This window comes from Sodiomyces alcalophilus, assembly GCF_042370955.1.
Source record: "Sodiomyces alcalophilus JCM 7366 unplaced genomic scaffold ACRALscaffold_1, whole genome shotgun sequence".
NCBI classification, from domain to species: Eukaryota; Fungi; Ascomycota; class Sordariomycetes; order Glomerellales; family Plectosphaerellaceae; genus Sodiomyces; species Sodiomyces alcalophilus.
This window is the reverse complement of record NW_027263532.1, coordinates 2,719,564-2,743,014: the sequence shown is the minus strand read 5'-3', so window position 1 is coordinate 2,743,014 and position 23,451 is coordinate 2,719,564. Positions and strand designations below refer to the sequence as shown.

The 23,451-nt window shown below is 56.0% G+C and overlaps 8 protein-coding genes across 8 annotated transcripts; 2 read left to right on the top strand and 6 right to left on the bottom strand.

Moving 5' to 3' along the window:
* Positions 1 to 218: 218 nt before the first annotated feature.
* On the bottom strand, positions 219 to 5,083 carry ACRALDRAFT_2024250 (uncharacterized protein; the record flags this gene model as incomplete). The annotated part of the gene is made up of 2 exons (XM_071020200.1): positions 219 to 2,035; positions 2,098 to 5,083. The coding sequence occupies 2 exons, from the start codon at positions 5,081 to 5,083 to the stop codon at positions 219 to 221; spliced, it is 4,803 nt and encodes a 1,600-aa protein (XP_070879241.1).
* Positions 5,084 to 6,914: 1,831 nt separating this feature from the next.
* Positions 6,915 to 8,450, top strand: ACRALDRAFT_1067178 (uncharacterized protein; the record flags this gene model as incomplete). The annotated part of the gene is made up of 4 exons (XM_071017416.1): positions 6,915 to 7,003; positions 7,075 to 7,191; positions 7,283 to 7,420; positions 7,483 to 8,450. Coding segments are annotated over 4 exons (1,312 nt in total), but the record flags the coding sequence as incomplete, so codon positions are not given.
* Positions 8,451 to 8,564: 114 nt separating this feature from the next.
* ACRALDRAFT_1059908 (uncharacterized protein) lies at positions 8,565 to 9,069 on the bottom strand (the record flags this gene model as incomplete). The annotated part of the gene is made up of 1 exon (XM_071016132.1): positions 8,565 to 9,069. A coding segment is annotated over exon 1 (179 nt), but the record flags the coding sequence as incomplete, so codon positions are not given.
* Positions 9,070 to 9,129: 60 nt separating this feature from the next.
* ACRALDRAFT_1067179 (uncharacterized protein) lies at positions 9,130 to 11,075 on the bottom strand (the record flags this gene model as incomplete). Its single annotated transcript, XM_071017417.1, has 3 exons — positions 9,130 to 9,148; positions 9,309 to 10,804; positions 10,863 to 11,075. 3 exons carry the CDS (start codon positions 11,073 to 11,075, stop codon positions 9,130 to 9,132), a joined length of 1,728 nt encoding a protein of 575 aa, XP_070879238.1.
* A 1,630-nt stretch (positions 11,076 to 12,705) lies between these two features.
* ACRALDRAFT_205785 (uncharacterized protein) lies at positions 12,706 to 15,031 on the top strand (the record flags this gene model as incomplete). Its single annotated transcript, XM_071021817.1, has 14 exons — positions 12,706 to 12,783; positions 12,824 to 13,241; positions 13,271 to 13,356; positions 13,422 to 13,537; positions 13,576 to 13,683; positions 13,729 to 13,935; positions 13,971 to 14,063; positions 14,172 to 14,312; positions 14,367 to 14,446; positions 14,544 to 14,590; positions 14,620 to 14,642; positions 14,702 to 14,724; positions 14,787 to 14,912; positions 14,976 to 15,031. The coding sequence occupies 14 exons, from the start codon at positions 12,706 to 12,708 to the stop codon at positions 15,029 to 15,031; spliced, it is 1,602 nt and encodes a 533-aa protein (XP_070879237.1).
* Positions 15,032 to 16,881: 1,850 nt separating this feature from the next.
* On the bottom strand, positions 16,882 to 18,421 carry ACRALDRAFT_1091129 (uncharacterized protein; the record flags this gene model as incomplete). Its single annotated transcript, XM_071019551.1, has 2 exons — positions 18,333 to 18,421; positions 16,882 to 18,226 (listed from the first exon to the last, which is right to left on the bottom strand). A coding segment is annotated over exon 2 (1,340 nt), but the record flags the coding sequence as incomplete, so codon positions are not given.
* Positions 18,422 to 18,717: 296 nt separating this feature from the next.
* On the bottom strand, positions 18,718 to 21,228 carry ACRALDRAFT_1059909 (uncharacterized protein). Its single transcript, XM_071016133.1, has one exon. The coding sequence runs from the start codon at positions 20,915 to 20,917 to the stop codon at positions 18,815 to 18,817; it is 2,103 nt and encodes a 700-aa protein (XP_070879235.1). The 5' UTR covers positions 20,918 to 21,228; the 3' UTR covers positions 18,718 to 18,814.
* A 1,140-nt stretch (positions 21,229 to 22,368) lies between these two features.
* ACRALDRAFT_205787 (uncharacterized protein) lies at positions 22,369 to 22,660 on the bottom strand (the record flags this gene model as incomplete). Its single annotated transcript, XM_071021818.1, has 2 exons — positions 22,369 to 22,460; positions 22,567 to 22,660. 2 exons carry the CDS (start codon positions 22,658 to 22,660, stop codon positions 22,369 to 22,371), a joined length of 186 nt encoding a protein of 61 aa, XP_070879234.1.
* Between the last annotated feature and the right edge of the window lie 791 nt (positions 22,661 to 23,451).

The following is a 23,451-nucleotide window of genomic DNA, read 5'->3' as shown; positions in this document are numbered from 1 at the left end:
GTAGCAAGTCACGTGGCCTGGCACATGATGATCGGCGGTCTATCATTCTTGAGCCCCTGAGCCCCTGAACCCCTGAGTGTCCTGGGCCCCATTTCTATCAAAACAATGAATTCCACCCAACATAACCAAATATTGTCCCCGACAATCAGAATCCAAGCAAGGGCAGAACAACATGCCAGGCATTTCCTTAACCAGAAAAGAAAGCCACCACATACAACTCATCCCTTGACAGATCGCCAGCGCGCCAAAACCCCCTTCAACGGATTACGTCCTCGAAAACGCAACCACGTCGCAAAGTAGACGACAGCATAGTTGAACGCAATGAAGCCGCAAAAGATGCCAAAGTCCCGCCAGATGTTCCGGTAATACACGCTAAACGTGCGTCCAAACTCGTCGCCCGTCGCATACTGGCAAAACTCACACATGCCGTCCCCTCCCGTCCGCACGTACCCCATCCCCACCTGCTCAATGTACGGCTGCACATACTCATCGCAGCTCATCCCGTCGGGCGCATCGAACCGCGCCAGCTCGTCCCGCGCGCACTCGACCGGCTGGCCATGCACCGCGGCCGCGAGGAACGCCTCCAGGAGATAGTGGAACGGCGAGAGCCAGTACATCCAGCTGCGCCAAAAGGCCGGCAGCTGCGCCGGCGGGACCACGACGCCGCAGAAGCTGACCACGAACAGGAAGAACATGGGCACCAGCAGCGACGCCAGCAGCTTGTTGGGCGCCAGCGCCGCGATGGCCTGGCCGAAGCTGACGTAGTAGAGCTCGAAGAGCAGCACGAGCAGGAACGCGAACCCGGACGTGAACGACGACACGTGCGTCCCGAACACCCCGAACCACCAGCAGCAAAAGTACACGCACCCCGCCACCACCGCGTACGGCACCTCCGCCGCCACCGCCCCCGTCGCCCACGCCGCCCACGAGTAAATCTTGGCCCCGTTCTCGCGCGACTGGAAGATGTTGCGGCTGTCGAGGAACACCGGCTGCAGCTGCTGGATCAGCGGCGGCGAGATGGTCAGCGTCATGAAGATGGAGAAGAGCCGGTTCTGGTAGTCGACGCTCGAGTACCCCAGCTTCCAAAACGTAAACGTGTTGAACAGCCCCGTCAGGATGTGCAGCATGAACTTGCCCACGATGTACCCCGGCGACCGCCAGTATGCCACGAACGACCGCTTCATCACCTGCGCCATCTGCGTCCGCAGCGGCGTCGCAAACTCGCGGTCGTCCCGGAGGTTGGTCGACGGCTCGACCTCCCGTCGCTGCGCGATCATGTCCTCCATCTCGCGCATCCGCTCCTGTCGCTGCTTGGATCGCTCCCATACGTCGCCCCAGTCTTGGCCGCGGTAGTTCGGGTCGCCCGCCCCGATCGCCTCGAGCATGTACTCGGCCGGGTTGGCGTGAGGAGGGCACTTGGGCGCCCCGTTTGATTCCAGGTACCCGATGAGTTCCTGGCTGTCTTCACCCAGCGGTCCGTGGTACACGATGCGCCCGCCGGGTTTGAGGAGCAGCAGCTCGTCAAAGTGTTCGAACAGCACGCCCGACGGCTGGTGGATGGTGCAGAGGATCGCTTGCCCTGCATTGGCGAGTTTGCGGAGGAACCGGACGATATGGAATGCCGCTCCCGAGTCGAGACCCGACGTAGGCTCATCGAGGAACATCAGAAGCTCCGGTTTGGACGCGAGCTCCACCGCGATGGTGAGTCGTTTGCGCTGCTCCGCATTCAGACCCTTGCCGACCTCGCCAATCGTTGCCCCCGCAATGTCGCGCATTTCCAAGAGGTCGATAACCGTCTCGCAGTAGTCGAGCTTCTCCTGCTTAGGCACTTCCCGAGGCTGTCGGAGCAGGGCCGAGAACTGTAGGGCCTCCCGGACCGTGGCCGTGGGTTCATGCACGTCCATCTGTTCGGCGAACCCGGTCGCTCGCTGGAAAGATTTAGGGAGCGGTCGCCCGTCAACCAGGAACTCGCCCGTGACGGTACCAAAGTTGAGCCGCTGCGCTAGTGCATTCAGCAGCGTCGTCTTTCCAGCACCTGTTACAGAGTCAGCAACCGTGACGACATGAGTGAACGAGTAGCCTGGGAGACCACCATACCTGAAGCACCCATCAGGGCGGTGAGCTTGCCGGGACGGACGTAGCCTTGGATGTCCCTAAGAAGCGTCCTGTCGCCCTTCTCGTACGGTATTGTGTATTGAACGTCGCGGAAGGTGAACACGGCCTCATTCCTTGCCACTCGATGGGCGGCACTGTCGCTCTTCTCCATCCCTTTCTTCTCCGAAAAGCCATTGCCATTGGTCATTGCCTCCGTAGAATCGATAACAGGACCCGACTCCTCGTCGGAACCTTTCTCGCGGCCCCCGGTTTCAATGTTATTCTCGACCGTCTTTGGGACCTGACCCCTCTTGAAGACGGTAATCGCACCTCCACCGGCGTTCGGCTTCATCAGTTCCATGCCAATCGCGCCCAGGAAGACGAAGAAGAGAAGGAAAGCCCAGAGGAAACCAAAGTTGCGCCACAAATGCGCCCGGCTGTACGAGAAGGATGCGTGGATGTAATTGGAGCCCTCAACCGACGTCGAACCCGGCTCGCTCCCCCGAAGCGTGCACGACTGGTACGGCGGCCTGGCCTGGGGTCCCAGCGGGACCAAGTAGGGCGGTTCGCACGCGAGGTCGAGGTTGTAAAACTCGTTGGCGACGAGGCACTCGAAGCCATACTGGAGCCAGTTGATCCAGCGGAGCCAGCTGAACCACGGGTGCATGGAGGTAGGCGGGATGAGGTAGCCGGTGTAGACGACCAAGATCTGGACAGAAATGCCGGTGAAGCGGGTAGCGACGTCCATGGTTTTGCACCAGGCCGAGATGGCACGAAAAAAGGCATACGTGACCATGGTGACGAGCCACAGAACCAGACAGGCGATAAAAAACTGCGACGCCGTCCGAGCCAGGTTCGACATGAAGTAGATGATAATGTTGAAGAGCATGATTTGGACAAAGACCAGGGGTATGTCGACGACGGTCTGCGCGATGGCATAGGCGGCAGGACGGTAGAAGGAGAACGACTTGTGCTTGAGCAGGATGGGCTTGGACTCGAAGGCGGCGGTCTGCTCGGCAAGCGCGAGCAACGCGTTGAAGAGGAGGAGGAGGAACAGGGTACCCCCGCGGGGGAACGCCCCTGCGGCGGTGGTCGGCAAGTTGAAGAAGAGGCTGCCAACAATGAGGCCCTGGAAGACGATGCCGCCCCATTTTCCGAACAGGGAGGCGCGATCGCCGGCCATGACGAGGAACTGGCGCTTCGTGCAGGCAATGACCTGCTGGTGGAAGGGAAGAGTGTAGTTCTTCTTCTCCGTCTTCTTGGTCGTGGCGGCCTCCCGCTCCCGCCGCCGCGCCTCCAGCTGGGCCTCAAACTCTTCCATATCGGCCTTGTTCCGCTGGTAGGCCTCGCTGCGGCGGTAGGCGTCGAAGAAATCGTCGGCGGATCGGGGGATGCGGTCTTCCCAGCCGGGACGCACGCTGCGCTCGTGCTCGTCGCTCACCGAGGTCAGGAAATCGGCCGTGGTCCAGCGGTCGGGGCAGTCGAAGCCCAGGTCGAGGAAGTACTGCTTCGCGGACTCGGCGGGGCCAAAGTAGAGACACTTGCCCCTGTCGATCAGGAGGACCTTGTCGACGAGGTCGAAGAGGGGCTCGCCGGCCTGGTAGAGCGAGACGGCGGTGGAGACGTCGGCCATGTTGGTCATGGCGCGGATGGAGCGGACGTACTCGAGGGCCGAGCTGGCGTCGAGGCCCTTGCTGGAGTTGTCCCACCCTTGGACGGAGGCTCGCGTGATCATGGCCTCGGCGATGCTCACCCGCTTCCTCTCGCCGCCCGAGACGCCCCGGATGAACTCGTTGCCGACCTTGGTGTCGAGGGTGTGCTCGATCCAGAATAGCTTGGTGACGACGCGCATGAACTCGCGGACGTAGTCCTTGCGGGTCTCCCCTTCGAGGCGGGAGTGCTTTCCGGGGGTCCGGGTGCGCAGGGCGAACTGGAGGGTCCGCTTGACGGACAGGGTGGCGTAGTGGAGGTCGTCTTCGGGGTTGTAGATGATTTCGCCGCGGAACTGCTTGGCCATATCCTGGGCACTGGTCCCGCCGTAAGTGACGTCTCCCTCGACTGCCTCGAAACCGGAGCGCTGGTTGCAGAATCCCTTGAGAAAGGTGGAACAGCCAGCGCCGGGGCGGCCGAGAACCAGGAGCAGCTCACCCGGGCGGACGCAGCCGTCGAAGCGACTGATGAGCTCACGGACTGGTGGTCTGGCGAAAGCGGCCCGTGGGCCCTTGGTGAAGAGGTTCTTGAGGGTCCGTGGCAAGCGCATGAAGATGTCGCTGACGGTGGGTTGCAGGCTGGCACCGAGTCCGACGCCCTTGACGGTGAGATCCCGGAAGACGACGCCACTATGGCGAGTCTGGGCTTCCTCGGACTGGTCTTGTCGCGTCTTTCCGAACATGCGGGCCATGAGCATATCCATTTCTTCGGCTTCCCCTTCACGGTCCTCCACAGTATGCGCAGTGGCAGACGTGCGACGGCGGGAGAGCATTTGGAACAGGTCCTCCTCTGTTAGTGTGGTGCGTTGCTGTTGCAATGTTGGCCTCTCGGTCCTGGGTCTAGGTTTCAGGGGGACATGTTCCGTGGTCCCGTCAGAAGAGTAATGGGAGCTGCTGGAGTGGGCAGGATAGTCGGGAGAGGTCGAGGTAGATATGGCGGCAGCATCTTTGTTATCATCCGGCAGGCCCCTTGTTGCCTGAGATATTAACATGGCCGTTGTCAGAGGAGTGCTGTCGTCTTTGACGGTTGGATGCTTGTCCGTGGAAGGGTCTTTTTTTGAGGTCGATCCCTGCTCCAAGGCAGTGGGGGGGAAGTAGGTGCCAACAGCATGTTGTGGATCTCTAGCAGAGACAAAATAGCCTGCTGAATGGCCGGCATTGTCGACATCATGTTCTTGCTGGGCAGGAGTTGAATGATCGCCAGTCGACGCCTCCAAAGTGGGAGTCGTGGGGTATCCGCCGGGAATCTCAGTATCCTTTGGCGTCTGCAGCTCGACCATGGCGACAGGGTATTAGGGCAAGATGAGAGAGGGACCAAGGAGCACTAGGTCATGATAGGGCACTGGTTGACTCCTCAAGCAATGGCTCTATGGTCAAGGACGATGATGCCAAGGCGACACCAAGACGCGAGGATGCTCAAAAAAAGATAAGATGACCAGCCGCTAGGACAGGCACAAGAATGAGCTTTATCAAAGAGAATATAAGCAATGCAGGTCGGTCATAATAAGGGCAGTGGGAGAAGGCGAGAAGAGAAAGACGGATGCTCACAGAGATGACGAATTCCGTGGCCCATGGGACGGGTTAGGACGGATCCGGCAGTGGAAAGACTCCATTGCGATGATGACCAATTTCCCGACATGATGGGAGGAAAAGACCCAAACGATCCGGATCGGACGCAGCGGCCAGATCGATCGGCATGGTTTCCAGTCCGATGTGGTGATAGTGTGGGATCGGTGGACGCCGTTCAAGAGTTGCCGTGGTGTAGTTTTGCAAAAGAAAAAAACGAATGCACGGGTACGTACAGGTACGAATACATTATACCGTTTAAAACGGCCTAGACCCAGCCTAGACCCTAGCCAGCCACTAACGGCTCCAGGGGTCCATTGCCGATGTACCGGCGTCCAATAAGACGGAGCGATGTCGAGCATTGGAACCCACATTCGGTGTTGAAAAATACCCTTAAATTCGGTCATCAGGTATAGACGTCATTGATTTCTACCGAGTCACTCGTTTGTACCTAGTGTACAGTCCGATCCTCTCCATAAAGTACACTACCTAACACAGGTAGATACAACAGGATTTTCGCTGAAGAATCCGATTGGAAACCGAAAATGGAGAAGACGAGAGCTTCAAGTTCTTCTTTCCTTGCGTTTGACTCTCACCAAGTGACTCGTCTGCTTTGGAACCCCTTATCAAAAGCTCTAAGCTGAACTACGTTGTACGAACCTGATTGAGGCTTAGAGGCTAAGAGGTTATACGTCATTTCTTCCGTCTCCTTTTTCTTCTTCTGCTGTTCTTTCATCTGCCATCATCCTACGTGACTACAATAATGCAGTCTATACAACTTCAGGACGCTGCACAGGTAACAGCTTTGCTAATAATGCATCACTGATGATATCGGGAAACCACAGGTTGCAATGGCTGCAATGCCTGATCAAATACAAGGCATCTTAGTAACTCCTCTTTATAGAAAACCCAAGATTTCATGAATACATCCTTCTTTACCTGTCGCCAAGTTCTAACAAACACAACTACCATGTGTAGAGATCCATCAGCTCAAGCTGGTTTCTTGCCATCTTTGAGCTCAGGGTATCACGATGGGTACCTTATCCTATGTACCTATTCAAGGGTTTGAGGAGAATGACTTCTATCGTGACGAGTCTGACGACTCTAAAGTACCAGTCTTTTAACGCACATGGGAAAAAACTTCCCACACGGCAGGCATAACCCATGGGTCAACTTCCGGCTGGTCCTTATCTAGGGCAGCCGCAGCAGAGGACCGCAGCAGAGGACTTCTTTGATGCCTTCTTTCCTTTTTCCCACTTGCTGTGCTTTTTTTTCCCCATTCTATTTTCTTCTTAGTAAGACCTCACTCTCACTGCTTGGAGGATTCCTCTTCATACCATTCAACAGCTGACACTTGGATAATTGAGAACTGGCTGTGGCAGATTTCCGTTTGCCTTTTCCCCTCGGATATCAAAATCTTCTCCGTAGCCCTTCATTCCGCTATTCTTCTCCCATCCGCATCCTCCGTCCGTCTCGAACTAGCTAGTGGCTACACCAGAGTCGTCTCGCGCCCAGAATAGTCCTGACGGACTCGACGAACACGCCATGGCCAACCAGCTTAGGACCGACGAAGGCCCCTATGATGGACGGGACGCGGGTCAGGGCCGACTTCCCAAAGTCCGAATCAAAGTCGAGTACGCTTTTCTCCCATCTTTCCCCTTCGCCGCGGTCTTGCTCTCTGGACCTAAACTGCGGATGAACATAGGACTACGAATGGAACGGGGGAAACCTGGAGCTGCGATATCAACTTTGAGAATCCCCCGCATGTCCACGACGACATGGTTCAAGAACTCCGCGGCCTTATCACCAAGCTGCTCAGAGTGTGAGTCTCTCGTAGTCGTGTCTATACTCCCGAGTCCCCATCCCCGCTTCTTTCGTTCCCAATATAACTTATGGTCTATTTCCGTCGGCAGGGAAACTATCCGGAATGTCAAGCGTGCCGTCATTGTCGAGGACGGTCCCCGCTCCGACACTGGTAGGGGTAGGTCAACTGTTGGCCCCGCCAGTTCTGTTACCATCTCTCGGGGTTCCCCTACCAGGCCGGTTCTCAAGTAAGTCCACATGTGTTCCAATGCCGTTATCTTCATGCTGACAAGAGTCGATCGAACTTCAGCCCCAAGGCTCTCCCGTTTTCCCCGGTGACTCGACCAAATACCCCCGTTCGAATCACCAAGCCCAGCGTTGCTGCCACCAACGACGAAACCAAAGTGAACTTGGCTGTGAAGCAGACTCGGCCCGAGCCACAGAAGCAGGACGCTGTCGCTCTGTCCGTTGAACGCTGGAACAGCATTCTCTCTTCCGACCCTCCATTGCGCGACATGCTGACCAAGAGAGGGCACAAAGTCTATGAGTTTTACGAGTTGGAGGACGCTCGCAATGGTCCTGACCCGGGCCATGTGGAATCCCAGGAGAATAACAAGGATGGTAACACGGAGAAGAGCATGGAGAATCGCACAGACTCCCCTACCAAAGAGCGCCACGACGTTGAGGTGGACGGCAAGGAGGAAGGGGAGGTCGTCGTCAACAAACTTGACCCGGAACCTGTCGTCACCCCTCCCGCCCCTCAAACGACCCAGGAAAGCGCCCATGTCAACGGGTCTACGGACGAATCGAAGCGTCAAGAAGAAGGCCGCTCTCAACCTGCACCCGGACCTACCGACACTCCCATGCCTTCGAATAAAGGCATGACTTTGATTGACTTCGACGAGGTGGTGGCTGCTGATCCCCCATCCAAAGCCCAAGAGCAAGCCAGCAACACCGCCTTTGTACCTCCTCCTGCCAACCCAAAGCCGCAGCCGATCACCCAGGCCAGCCGGAAGATTCTCGACCCCCTGATCTGGAGCCAGTTTGAGAAGTTCCAGCTTTCCATTACTTCCCAGAAACCAGATAATCATGTTGCAGGAAATGCCGTGCCCGTTGCTGTGGATAGCTCCGACTCTCCGGCTGACGATACGAAGAAGTCCTCTTCTCAACTCTCGGCTGCACCTCAGCCTCAGGACCCCGATTGCCGTTCGTCTCAAACCAATGCAGCCGAGATGCGGACTCGACAAGTCGAAAGGCATCAATCCCAGGGCTCCGTAGGTTCTGGCTCCGCCCCAGGTTCCGAAAAAGGGCATCAGCGAACGGTGTCACAGCTTGCTCGGCGCCAGGCGCGGAGCCACCCCAATGTTCCACCAAAAGTGCGGCCTCACCAAGCTAAGGACAAGGGTCCCGTAAAGGTCGAATTGCCTCGCAGCGACGTTGATACTGCCACCTGGCGCTCGGCCCCTGCCAGATCTCCACCCAGGAAGGTGGTGGCTCCCCCGGGATTCTGGTGAGAGTCGTAGTACGCGTATTCTAAGACTGTTCATTGCTTGTGGTGTTGCGCCCTGCATCTTTGCAGGCACTCGTCTTACCAAGAGGGCGCTTGCATGTAGTGGCAACAGGCTACGGATACAGGTTAAGTGGGAAACTATGCGTTGTAATGAAGTGACATGGATTTTACGGATGGTTTCTGTGCAACAGGGCGACAGACTAAAAAGGGACAGAGTTAATGAAAGAACAATTTCTGTCTACTTGGCCAGCGCTAGACATGGTAAAGAGAAATGTAACCGTGGATAAGAGTCTTGCAGCGCAGGGGCTGTTGCACCTGACCAGTTCTGTGAGAGCATAGTGTGACGCGGACCGGGGATAGATAGATGATGACTTTGGAGGTGGGCCCTTTAACTTGGTCGGAAGAGAGAAACTAGACATGCACGTCTTCTCGGGGGTCTTTATTTCTTTAGAAAGACGTAGTCAAACTAGAAATGTACCAGGTTCTAACCTTGGTTGATGAAGATAACGTTGCCGGTATACTATAACTTTATCAAAGCCAGAGCGCCGCCTCATTCAGGAATGCGTTTCGATGCTGATGGGCCCGCCCGACGAAACCACCATCGTCGTGGCCAGGGGGTTGCTTACGATCTTCTGAGGGACTGGCGAAGGTGTCTGCCGATGGACTTGAGCCAATTTTCGCCACGGAATAGAACCTCCGCATCCTGAACCGCCCGCTCTTGGTACCGAACTCTGTGGACTTGCTTGAGCTGCTGCATGAATGCAAGCAGATCGTTCACGACCGACAAGGTCTGGTCTTCCGGCAGGTTTGCTTCCGTAACGGCCGCCGCGATGTAGTACGAGAAACGCACAAAGGGAGGTCCCTGGGCACGAGTTGGCTTGGGCTCCAGTCCGCCATGCTGTAGTTGTTCCCATACTCGGCCGTATCGTTCCTCACACCCAGGGATAGACCTTGTCCGCATTCGCCACTCGAGACGATTCCACATAATGCAGATCTGGCCGCCGGGGCGAGGAAGCCCGAATTGTTCAACCATATAGTCAGCCAGTTGACCCAGCTCCCAGCGAAAGGCAATCAAGGCAGCAATATCGTATCTCCCAGAGCCGACCTGTGTCCCCTCTATGAATCGGCGTAGAGTGCCATGCACCAAGGGGCCCCAACCGTTGTCCCAGTCGTCTGGGCATGTCTGAAGAAAAAGTCTGGCCATGGTCTCAAGGTGGTTGTTGCGTCTGCTCTCAGTCGTGTGATCAATGATTGGATTCCCAGGCTGGGGACCCATATTGAACTTATCGTCCGCCGAACCTGTGTATGGGATGGATTCAAGTTCATTCCACCGAGCTTCAAAATGACCAAGCGGGGTGCCCGTTCGGCCCGTCCACGAATCTGCCCATTTGTCATCTTGGGCATTAAAAGTGAACCCCTGATGGGGCCAAAGGCGGCGAACCCGGTTCTCGCAGATATCCAGGACTGAGCGACAAAAGGCGTTATAGGTCATGGTTTGCTCAGCGTCGGGTTTCTCGGGCTGAAGGGTGGGTGTAACTGTATTACCCGCATCATTACCATCTGGACCATCGATGAGGGGGCTCGAGGCGGACGTCAGCGTCTCAATTAGCGCGCTGGCAAACACGGGGCCGCAATAGCGGCCTATGCTAAGTGATCTTTGCCATGCATTCGAGGTTCCGAGGCTGTCGGCCGCTGCGCGCATCGCGGCATTCAGGGGGATGTGGGACGGATCAGTAAGATTTCGTGCAACCCATCCGCCTGAATAACAGGCCGTTGAGTAGAGCGTCGCGCGACACCCAGGCTCGATGGTCTTTGCGAGACGCTCCACTATGAGCCCTCTTTCCTCCTCCTCGTGGTCTAGGAGTAACGTAAAGTTGGGCAGGCCATGACAAAACACTAGAAGAAGCAGTGGGGCATTTTGCTGCTTCGCTCGCACCGATGCTGCCCTGACTTCACTGACGAAGCGATCAATCATGCCGGTGCTCTGCACAACGGTGACAGGCGTCAATTCGCCTCTCTCAAGCAGATCGCGACTGAGCACAATCTTTCGGTCCTGATACGGATTTCCATGCAGGTAGGGTTCCGTGGAAGGGCCATCCGCCTGGAGGAGTTCATGCGGGTCCTATGGCGAGTCGGTCAGTTAGAGATCATACTGGTTTGGTACATTTCGTTAGACGTACCGCAGCCGTGAGCCAAAGCTGTGAAGACCCCAGACCCTTCAATAGGTAGTTGAAGGCGTAGAAATCCGAGAGAAACCAACCGTCACTCTGCGGATGACCCGCCGTGACGGTAGGGGAAGCGGCCGCGATGATGATGGTATTTTCCTCGACGACGGGTGGTGTCGAGGAGATGAAAGACGCCTCGCCGCCTATGACGAGCGGCTTCTGGGCCATGGTGTCGAGCCACTATACGTCGTAGGAGAGCAGAGTGGAGAGAGTCGTGGATTGTTCAGAAAGTGGTGAATCCGATGGCTCTTTTATATTCCAATCTATCCCAGACAAATAGAATCGGAGTTGAGTCATAAGACCTATTTTGGCAATAACTTTCTGAGTCTTTGGCAAGCTTTTAAAGAGAGTTTAGAGTGCTTACCGAGATAAAGGTTACTTGTCATTGTGGCAGGTGGGAGACGCTGAGACTGGCAGTAAGTCAGGCGCCTCCTGTCGCACATGCCACAGAGACTTTGCGAGCATACGCGCTCCATTTTGGAAAGTCGAGGGAAAAGAGGAAGGGGAAAGGAAGGAGGAAAAGGCGTGGGCGGAAGGGAAGGCATGTCGACGGTTCGAAACGTCGAGTTAGAGTCCGGACAGGTAGGTGCTACTCACCGGTGGTCCAGTCCCGAGCAGACGGTTAAGATGAGTCAGCGGGTTTAGTTTAGTATCGCCGAAGATTATCCACCCCCTGCCGGCGAGGATTCCCAACTTCCCTTGCCCTTGTGGACGAAACTAAAATTAAGGTTCTACGAAGTAGCATCTCCTTTTGAAAGGAACTGAACTTGGCCATTTTCAACTCTGTACGACATTCTACTCTGTTGGGCCCCTTGAGGAAGCTGGGGAAAACCCTTGTATTGGACACGTACTTCGTACGAAGTACAAACGCGCACTTTGTACGTTTCGCAGTGTCCATAATCGATGCGTCTCACCCACAACGCCTGAAGAACTGAGTCTATGACACTTCCCATGACGCCGCAAAACCCTGGGTCGATGTTGGTTTTCAATACTTGGTGCGCCCAGTGGAGTGGTGGTGGCGGATTGCTAAGAATCTGTTTGGATTTCTTCTTGTTGACTGCAGGTCGACTTGCACTGCCCCGTCGTTGCTCGATCGCGCTGAAGAATGAGTGGGTGAGCAATTGAGAATCGGGCTGATTGGCAGCTTCGAAGCTTCAAATTTGAGTTGCCGTTTCCAAGGACGTATCTGCATACAGTATGTCTGTTCCATCTCAAGGGCGCTTTTTTACAGGTCCCGCGTCGTGGTACTCTTTCGTCTTCCCACTTTGGACGCCATGCATTTCGGAGACGAACGAGACAACCAAGCATGAAAATCCCTCCCAAGCAGGCGTAAACAAAAGGTCTGCGGCTAAAGGTAATGATTCTTGTGTGAGAGTGCTAAATTAACAACACCATTATGGAAACTGTGGGACCATTACGCCACCAAGTCCCATGTTGGAGTGGAAGAAAAGTACGAAGTAATATCCATTACTTCGCAAGCCATCTTCTTTGTATGAACGGTTGAGCTCTCAACCCGATGCTGGTGATGAATCATGAAACTACAAACATTCTCAACGTAATATGTAAGTTTACGAATACTTCCCCTTTCTGTTACTTCGTACAATCTTTTTCAAAGGACAGGTGGCTGGTTTCAGCTCCTCGCTGCCTATGGCGTCCGCGTGATGAGTTCTGAGTTTCGAGTCGACGGCGTGAGGCGCCGAGGCGTGAGTATTAGTTTCCAGGGGCTCGGGAAGCTTCCATCCATCGCATGCCTTGCGCAAACCCATGTATAAATAACTGGCCATCCTCTCCTCCGGCGATGGATTTTTCTCTTTCCTCTCTTCATCCGACATTTCAGTTACCAGTCTCACTACTCCACCAACACCCATCCACCTGGGTATGACGAGCCACTCTCACGGCTTCGCCGCTCCTGCTAGTCTACTTCCCGCCCATCGCACCGTCTGGCTATGGCAGCTGCTGCTCACCGCCGGCTGCTCTATGCTTCCCCTCTTCCGGGCTCTGGCCTGGAGGAATCCGGAGCCGCAATAGCTTGGTGCGAGGGGCCGGGAAGATGGGAGTCCGAGCTTTGCCGTTCGGGGTGGCTCGGGCATCTTTCGAAACTCCTTGTTCTGTCCCGGCGTTTCTTCGACTATGAGACTTGTACATCGTTACATACGCCCAATCATGTGCCATCCCAACACGACGACGTCGACGATCTACCTTTCACGCCGGGCTGTCGGATCGGACAAGGAGCTTCGGAAGTTCAAAATGACCAAGACCACATCAACATTGCAATCTTGGGGAATGCACATACTTACGATGCCCAACGGCGCGGGATGAGCCGGGGTCATCGATGTCCGTTCTATTCAGCATGTCCCGTGAAGCTTCCGCTGGACGGCTTCCGGGACTCATCCATAGCATTGCAGAGGACAATGGCATGCCACGGCAGGGCCTGACGTTTGTCCATTCAGTCTGCGCGGTCTCCTTTTCTCTTCCGGTCTGTCGCCTCTACGTTCATGGGAGCCCTTGCAAAAGCTATCCCACGGACCCGAAACTCATACCACCTGCACCGGTGTCGCTTTTTATGCCCTGTTTTGGGTTGACGTTTCCAACAACAGCAACCACAACGACCAGCATCAGAATTGCGCCCGGTGTTCCTTTTTGGCTTCTCGGACACGATACAGCCAAGGTTGCACTCAAACCTGTCCCCCCTTGACAACTTGACGACTTCAACATTCAATTTTACCCGACCATCGGTCAATGGCCGGGGCCTGAACAAAGAACACACACGCTCATAGTGTCACACACTCTCACAGTGTCAAAGACATGACCTTTTGCCCAGTATACCCCAAGCTGGCAACATTAGAATCAGACCAACGTCGCGACATACAATCACAATACTCCAAAGGCCTGGATCCCGTACATTTTCCATTTCCGACTCCTCGTTCCCACCTCCTTTGCATAAGAGGAGTGCTCGGTCGCTGGTGCCTCAGTCCGAGTGCATGGGCTTGACTATGGGCATTGGGAGCACAGCTGAAGACGAGATGATGTATGGAATCCCGCCACTACATTAGAGCTGTTGAGCAAAGAAGGGGGCCAGTTGCAGAGCATGCACCTTCGCTTTCACGTCCCATGGCGACAAAACAGGACAGGTGGGGAGACTTCGGACTTGGCGAGGTCGTGAAGAATTGGACCAGCCAGCAAATGAGAAAGAAAAAAAAGACCAAGAAAAAAAAGCAGGGGAGGATCAGGTCGGATTGGGTGTACCACAGTTGGCATCATGAGACAAGACGAGCCGGTTGCAAAACACGAGTCAACGTCTCTAATGCTGCGTGGTCGGCCATGTATGCCGGGACCTAATCACCAAGCCCAGCACTTTCTGCCGGATTGCCCACAGGGGCTGCCGGGGGAAGTTGGCGTGCTTTGGTGGGATCAGGGGACGCTCTGTTCAGGTTTACTAGTCGGAATCGAATCACAAAGCCCAATGCTTTCTCTTGGATTACCTTCAGAGGGGCTGCCGGAGAAGCTGGTGTGCTTTGGTGGCATCGGGGGACGCTCTGGTGAGGTTTACTAGACTAGCATACTTAGCAATTCAACCTGATTCCTCTCCATCTTGTCTGTACTTATTACCCTGAAACTATGTAAGTGACTCGTGAGACGCCAGTCAGTGGCAGTCCTTCATCTGGGCTTGCTCCAGCAAGACTGTCAACGGTGTTGTGTGAAAACCTCCAAGGAGAAGGGAGACCGAGAAGCCCAGTCAGTCTTTGTCAGTCAGGGAGTTGGCGTCCCAAACTCTTGTCAATCTGGGGTTCAAGTGATTCTCGCATGAGGGCTGCAAGTGTAAGAACTGTTGGAACTCTTCATAATACTGCGAGCCGTCTCGTGTTTCCCGTGATCAAGGCGCTGTCCGGAGCGTGGGAATTGCATTTAAACCCCCGTCGTGTGGCAACACATTACGAGCTTGTATGTACCTCATCGGATCCTTGAATGGCCTGCCGCAGGATTTATTCTCTCTATTGTCCATGCGTGAAAAGTCCTTGGGCGGCTATATCGTGGTTATCTCAGAGTAAGGAGCTTGAGTGAGTGCAGTTGTTGGCGTTCCCCAAGTTCGACAAGAGTTTCCAAGAAAACATGAAATAGATTAGAGATTATAGCATCCCACCTATGCAACTCCCTTACGTCGGATATCAAAGGTATAGATTGCCGAGATTACATTCAAAACTCAGTGACAAACATACCTTCCCCCTGGAGAACCTCTCGGTGTAATCTGTCGTCTTCCTCGTCCTCCTCTTCGTTCTCCTCCGCCCCATCCACTTCCATCATGCCATCCGCCCACATCCGGATTGTCCTGCGTCTGTCGCTGATAAACTTGCGACCGTAGCGCTCCTCTGCGCCAGCGTCCAGGTGCGCGAGAATACGCCCAGCCACCTTGCGGTTGACGGGCTGTGTCGCGAGAATCTGGGTTAACATCTCATCCCCGATGCAGGGCTGCAGGGACGTCAATCGGACGAGGTTAACGCCAAGGAACCTCCTCGGGAAGCGCTGATTCAGCCGCTTGAAGACGGGAACCGCCCAGGCCTGCCCGACGACGATGATGCCGCGCAGACACCGGACGAACATGTCGGCCGGGATGGGGGAGAAGTCGGTCGTGATTTTGACTATTTCCCTGGCAATGTTCGCCAAACAGTCGTCCGAGACCTTCAAGTTGGTCCATTCAGGCTTGGGAATCGTGCCGGTCAAGCCGAGGAAGTGCTCCAGGGCACGCTGGCCCGTCTCCTTCTCGAACGCCGCCGCGGCGCCGCGCTTGATGAGGCACCTGACGGCCGTCACGAGCGAATCAGCCACATGCGCCCTCAGCATCCACTTCTGCGAACCGTACGCCCAAACGTGGACAATGTCGTGCAGGAATCGTTCCCAGAGGCCCCGGCCTTTGGAGTCCACCGAGGCGAGCACGGCCGGGGTGAGGAGCTGGTCGTATACAAGAGGGTCCAGGGCCCGCGAGCACGCTGGATGTTCCGTCCTGTTGGGCAGCCGGTCGACGTCGTCTTCAAACATCAAAGGCGGATAGCCCTTGGCGTATGCGAGGAAAATAGCCTCTGCCGGCGTCTTGCCATGTGCGTTCACCTGGGGCGCCCTGTGCCACCGAAAGAAATCGACCAGGTCTCGGGTTGCTGAAAAATTAAGGCTGTGGAGTGCCGAGTTGCCTCGGTCGTCGACCTCGGCCACGTCAGCACCGGCATCCAACAGCCCCTGGGCTAGCCCCAGGCTGCCCCATTCGGCTGCGGCGTGGGAAAGAAATGCTGGGGTGGAACCCTGGACAAAGGATGGCTTTCCCTTGGAGGCCTGGAGGAGGAGCCGTGCAGCAGCATAGGGGCTGCGGCTGGGATACCCCTCGCCGGCCGTCGTGGCCCGCAGGCCCTCGAATGGGTACGTCATGGCTCTGGCAATGGGAGTCTGGCCAGTCTTCATGCGCGCTGCTCTGTTGGCCTCTTGATTTGGGTCGTTGGCGAGCAGCCACTCGAGCATGTGGCAGTCGTTGTTAGCAGCGGCGATGTGCCAGATATTGTAGCCCTGTGCATCGGTATCCGTGGTGTTGGCGCCGTACTCGACCAAGAGCTCGAGCGCCTCCCGCGACTCGGCAACTAGGATGGGCGTTTGGCCGCGGTGATTCCGAGCATGCACGTTCGCGCCGGCGTCCAGAATGTCGCGCATGAGCGACAAGAGGTTGTCCCCCACCGCCATGTGCAGTATGGTGCCGGGGGAGTCGACAGAGCCGGAACAAGGGGTATTGGGATCCCACCGGGGGTCTCGGATTAAGCGGAAGACCACGTCATGCTCATGCATCTGAACAGCGTCCCTGGCAAATTTTTGAAAATCGTCGTCGCTAATGCCCGCGATCTTTTGGCGGTAGCGAGGCCTGTCCCTCACCATGTCCAGTTCGTGCTCTCGCATGATGAGCAGCATGCAATTGAGTACGTGGGGATTGTCGATCTCTTCATATCGTGCGACGTGAGAGTCGAAAAGGCAGGTAAATAGAGGGTTCAGGAACGGGCGAAGGCTTTCGGACGTGTAATTCTCCCAAGACAAGGGCTTTAATAGATGGGTGACGACAACATCCCAGAAATTCTCGCCCAGGTCGAGGTACGGGGCCATGCGAAGGAACGGTTCGTGAGCCCGGAGGCGGAGGCAGGTATGGAAGGCGAGTGTTGACAGTGGGAGCAGCTCGCCGAGGCCGGGACTCGCGGCCGTCTCGGAGACGCAGCGAGGGATGGTTCGACGTGTGAAGAGGTCGATGGTCTCCGCCTGGGCGGTGCTGCTGCAGGGCAGTTGGGCGAGCAGGTTCATATTCTCGGTGCTGGCCAAGAAGGCCTTGGGGCCGATGAAGGAGCAGTATAAAGGTGTGCCGATGGGACTATACTGCCCAGGATCTGCATTGAGGTCGATCAAGTGGTCGCAAAGCTGGGCTAGACCGAGAGCGGCGGCGGCGTGAAGGGGTGAGAAGGGAGAATCCGTGACGATGGACAGCAGCTGAAGGGTATGGGCATGGTTCAGGGCGCGGTCCCCGTAGACCTCGGGCCATGTCTGTCGACAGTACTCCATGATCCAGTGCTCAAAGTTGGGCAACTTCCTGGGGTGAAACAGCTGAATGATGAGATGCTTGCATTGAGGCCAGAACTCCTCGGCGTAGCCTGGCCACGCGACGGCGCTCTTGCGGAAATCGTCCGTCTTCGTCTTGGCCGAGGCACGGTACTCGTCATAGCTGGAGATGCGCGTGCTGTACTGAGGGTCGAGGAGGGTCTCCAAGGCGCGGGTGAAATCATGGAGGGATTGTTGGTACGTCTGGGGCCCATGAATTGGGTCCGGTTGAGATGGGCCGAGCTGGTTGGCTGTGGACGCCGAGAGACAGAACGACGGCGTGGTGGAGAAGCACCTCTCGAGGGCGGGAAGAGATGTGGCCTGGGACGCAAGGTCAAGGCGGACTTGCAGAGACAGAAAGGCCTCAGCCATGCTAGAAGTGAACGAGTCGATATCAACAGTGCCGAGCGTGAGGTCGATGAGGCGTGACAGGCCATGAAGCGCAGAGTCGCAGGCTGCAAGGTGTGCCCGTCGTCCCTCAGCCTGGTCAGCCTGGGGTTTGTCGTGGCATGGTGAGGTGGCAGCCAGTTCTTCGGCAAGTAGCGAGGTGGAGTGAAGTTTGCCGGAAAGAGAGCGGAGAAGCGGCAGAAGCGGCCTCAGGGTCGCTGGACCGTTGTGAGGGGCAGCCAGGACAGAGTGGTATACGGTGTCCACATGGCACCTTAGGCGCATCAGGACCGCCGGGAGGGTAGAATCCATGTCATCTGTCGGCGGAGTAGGTGAGCGTTTGCGTTTGACCATTGTCGCGTCGAATAGAGGATTTTTGCACTGCGTTTCGTAGATGGAGGAGTAGACTTCCAGAAAACTTACAGCGAGTTGGGAGAAGACTGTGAGAGGCAGAGAGATGGTGGGAAAGGAAGTAGCTGGTGGTGAGGGCTTGGAGGGGGAGATTTCATAATCTATTCGTATGTATGGGTGGCTGATGTTATAGTTTCGGCGGCGATATCATGACCCAGCAGAATGTAGAGAGTGGAACACACGGTGTTGAATATCGCAATTCTGTACTTTATACTGTCTATTACTAATGTGGTCTGAAGGGGTTGTGCTTTGGTTGGGCCAATGGCAAGTAGGTACTCTCACGAAGTCTCCGCCAATCCTGACACGAGAAGGAACCCAGCATGACTCAGCTCGCGAATCAGTATTACTCAGCACGTCTACTAATGAAACACAAAAAAAAAAAAAAAAAAAAAAAAAAAAAAAAACCGTCTGGGGTATCCTCGCCTTCCGAGTCCAATGATCAATCATAACACATAAGAGAAGGATAGGAAACACGACCAACCAGTCTTCGCAAGTCACACAGGCAACAGAATGAGAACCACCCATTCCACAGACCCCTCTACGTCCTTCAAGGGCGTCCAGAAGCCCACGAGCCTTTCCGCGAAACCCATCTCCCCGACGAGACCCGACATGCCGCTCCGACTCAGTGGGCGACTGGGCCTCCTCTCCCTCCCAATCTCCCTCACATCCTCCCTGGACTGAGACAGCGCAAGGCTCGCCTTGTATCGCGAAAAAGTCGATGCCGACGCCGACGCCGACGCCGACGTCTTGCCCAGCACCAGATCCGCGGATGCCTGCTTCCCTTCCTCCAGCACCCGTTCCATGATGGTGGATCTGAATGCTTTCGTCACGGAGGGCGAGTGGGCGTAGTCGGCCAGCACGGTGAAGATGTCCTTCCCCGCGACGGCGTCGGGGGGCATGTGGTCCAGGCCGAGGGCCGAGAGGGCCGGTGGGGAGGCAAAGGCGACTTCGAGGCGGCAGGCTGACTTGGTTCCGTGCCTGTGCATGTTCGAGGAGGACGACGGCGTCCTGGGTCGTGCGGGCCGTACGTTCTTCAGCACGAGGTGGCGGGTATAAGGGCTTGGATTCTCGGGGTCCCAGGCCGCCGCCGTCGTCGCCGTCGTGCTCGACGAAGAAGAAGATGTCGGTGGTGGAGATTCGGGGATCGGACCGCTGATGCTGGCCGTGCTGATGGATGGTTTCTTGAACGGTTTGAAAAAGGACCGGGTTGCGCTCCGCGTCGAAGACCGCCGCCCGTTTGTGCTCACGTTTGTGTTGTTCGCGCCGAGGCTCGCCCGCCGACCATCTGCCCTGGTGGTGGTGGTGGTGGTGGTGGTGGTGCTGTCCCCTCCGCCGCCGTCCCGCGCGTTGCTCTGCCGCCTCCTCATGGGCGCATCCTGGTCTTTCTCTCCCTCCTGGTCCGAGCTGTGTCCCAAGATGCGGAGCACGTCGTCGTCATCGCCGACGGTTTCCGAGACGTTAATCTGCGCTCCGAGATAGAACTGCACGGTCCCGTGCTGGTCTGCGAGGGGAAAGAGGTGCAGGTAGTTCCAGAACGGCCAGCTGTCTCGTCTGTAGTTGAGGAGCAGCTCGACGGCCTCCTCGCCTTGCGCGACGGCGTTTCGTATCCTCATGGTGGAGCCCGAATCGGTCTGCGGGCCCTGGAGAATGGAGCCGTTTTGTCCTGCGATTTCCGTCCTGTTATACCCCGTCAGAGAAAAGAAGCCGTCCGACGCGAACTTGATGGGATCGTCGTCCGGCGCCGCTTCGCTGAGGCAAAACGAGGACCCGAGACCCGGGAAATCGTTTTGCCGGGGCCCATGGTTGAGAAGGGCCGAAGTGACGCAGGCGGCCAGTTGGTTCTTTACGAAAGCGGGCCAGAGGTGCCGTTGCACGCGCTGCTCGACGTGCTGCGCAGATTCCGTAAACAGGTTCTCGAGCCCCGGGATGACCGAAGCCATCATGTGCCTCATGTCGGAGGTGAGGCTCCTGGACACGTGAAACGGCAGGCCCGTCGGCTTGGGGACGAGGACCGCTTGGTCGATAAACTGCTCCAACGAGTGGGCGTAGCACTGCACCCTCATCAGGAACTCGACGTCGCCCTCGCACCCTTGCTTCTGCGCAAACTGGAACAGGCGGTGGAATGTGTGAGGGTCGGCCAGCGCCGCGTGGAGCATGTCGCGGCTGAAAAAGTCGGGCACGGGAAGACGGGGTTCGGGGTCGGCACAGTTGGGGGGCCGATCGACGGTCGTCGCGTTCGAATGTCGGCGGGCGCGGCCCGACGCCGGGCCGTTGATGCTACCCCATTGCACCGGGGCGAAGATGGGAGTCCGGGGGGTCCCATCCGAGTTGTAATCGGTGTATTGCCTCAGCGCGTCGTCGTTGGTGTGGAGTGTCAGTCCCGAGCTGCTCCTGAGACGAACGGACGATAGATCGTCTGGTGAGCCCAATACGGGAGTCAGCGGGGGCGATGCCAGAGCGATGCGGTTTCGCGCAGAGTCGATGGACGCATGTGTCGAACTATCGCTCGCACTCCCGTCGGTTCTGCACCCCATGGAAAGCCGACGATGGTGTTCTGTGGGAGGGGTGGGTGGCCTGGTCCTGGTGTAAGTGGACATTTTTTTTTTGTTTTTCCCTTCGTTCCCCTTTACCCCTTGCCGATATGATGTGAGGACCTGTTCTGACCACAGAAAGAGAAGGATGAAATGGTCAGTGAGTGAAAGTCTGAAATAATCCCAAAAGAGTGGCATCTGTCGAGAATCCAGGGAACGAGACGATTATCGGAAGCTAGAGTCCATTTCGTTCTCTCTGGGCGCTACGAAACGAAGGAAAGAGCCTCAAAGTTGGTGAGATGTCAATTCCTGAACATACCAGCAAGGACGCAAGAGACTAGCAAGAAAGGGCAGGAAATGGGAAAGAGGCGCAGGGGAAGCTCTCGCGGCAGGGGTTGTTATATGGTAAAAGGGCAGATCGAGCGTCCAAGAGCGCAAAGTGGATATCGTGGCGCTGTTAGTCGGTGAGGGAAAGCTGATAATTGCCACTCTAGCTGTCATGTGTTTCTCTTATTTCCCCCCCTTTCTTCAACTCCATGGGCAGAATCGGCCCCGAACGAACCATTTGTCTAGCTCGACGCCATGGTCTCCGTTTGCGGCAACGGGAGTGGGCCGAGCAAGGCGCGCCGCGGTCCGCTGATGGTCGGTCTCAGTTGGTCTGGGATACGGAGTGCGCCGGTAGGCCCCACGACTATCGACCGTTGGTGTCAATGCGTAGGCGACCGAAGACGATTCGGTGTTGAGTACTGGGCCCACGGGCACTGAGACCGTTAGTAATAGATCGCTAACCGACCTAAACTGATCCTGTCGAGTCAGGGGAGCGAGCAGTAGAAGAGTGGCCGACACGGCCGCTTTACATCGTCTCGGGCGAGTTGAGAGCACGCACGTTTTTCCGTCTTGTTCATCAGAAACACCAAAACACTCGCCCAGCATGGCGAAATGGTACAGGAAATAGTTGAGTACTGATGGTCCCATGCTCAGCTGAGAAATGAAAGATCATGACGCTTTACCCTGAATGGTAAGGAGTGTGGCTTTTCGCCGAGCACAGATGGGGTCTTTGCAGGGGTTATCCTGTCCTTTGTAAAGATTGGTGAGCTGCTCGGAGATAAGAAACTGAGACAAGAGCATTCTGGATCGTAGGGGGTCGGGTCGTTTTTCGTTTGCTTTTCCTTTCTTTTTCCCTTGGGTGAAGATATTCTGACCGAGGCGGCGCACGACAATCAATTCGAGTCGATCAGCAGTCAACAAATCCACGGCGTTTCCGTAATAACCAAGACAAGAACTGTCAGGACTGTCACCGACGTGAAAAAGAAGTATAGTTCTGTAGGTCGTTGTCGCCCTCAGAAGAGCGCAGTCGGCATTCCTATACAAAGCGGCCCCCAGGGGGTGCAGGGCTGGTCTAATGCAGACAGTTCGAGACTTACTGATCGGCAGCACGCGAGAGCTTTGACATTCGCTATAGATACGAGCCCCGTTTTGCAGTCCTTAAAAAGACCCTTATTGCAGTTCTCGTGTGATTATGTGATTTGCAGATCAATTGATGGATATGGATTGATCGACTGATCGACTCTGCAGGCACTGGGATTGATTGACAGGAGTGACGGCTGGGCTGTCAACACCTGAACGTCAGTCGAATATCCTCCTCCCTTTTCTTTTCTTTTCTTTTCTTTTGTCTTTTTTCATTTTTTTTTTTTATTTTTTTGCTGTCGTCAAACCTCCTTCGAGCTGCTCGCAGCCATCGCCGGCTTTAGATGTCTGACAGTCCCTGGCGAACCTGTCGCCACAACTTACCCCAGATAATAAAAACATCGACAAATGGTTCATTGTTCCAGACATGTCTGTTGCCCTCAAGCGCTTCTTCCATGGAGATGAGGGACATGTCGTGTGGACGCTCCGGGTCTTTGAGTATCTTCAGAGGCGCTGCTATCGGAAGAGAAGCTGGGATATAAGAGGGAAAAAGACCTCAAGCTCGATGCCAGTACAGGCCAGCGCGAGAGAATGCGTCGCATTGGGTCTATTATTCTATTCGTACGCTCGGCACGTCATGCCCTGCAGACTAACGCCCGCACGCATTACCGACTCCCGTTTCCCCACGTCGGTTTGGCTGTCGTGGATAGCGTCAAGTTCCGACGAGACGCACTTTCGGTCATGTCAATGGGAGATGAGATTCAGGCGGGAATGAAGACAAGAACCCCGGGGAATTGGACGATAAATGCCCAAGGTCGTTCTGCCTGATCATGGACTAAGGGGAAGCTCTGGGGATTTATATTGTTTACAACATTGAAGACTCTGACCCGGGAGAACTCCATGAGAGCACATGTGCATCATTCAGATCAAGAGAGCAGCAGGGGGGGCCGGGGGTTTCATTGCCGCTTCCATTGCCGCAGCATGACCCGACGTCAATGCCGTGATCTGGGGTGTACGGCACCAATGCGACGCTCTATGCTCGCTTGCCGTCAACGAGGAGGTGGCTTGCCGCACCTGCAGAGGAACGGGTCGTCAAAGTCCGAGACCGAAAGGCGACATGGAGAATCCGGAACATGCTGGGGCGCTCGGAAAATACCTCTCCGGTGCATGATTCGGGCGGCCACCCACGATTG

Coding starts and splice junctions, on each gene's coding strand:
- ACRALDRAFT_1059909 (XM_071016133.1), bottom strand. CDS start 20,917: ATGTCCACTTACACCAGGACCAGGCCACCCACCCCTCCCACAGAACAC.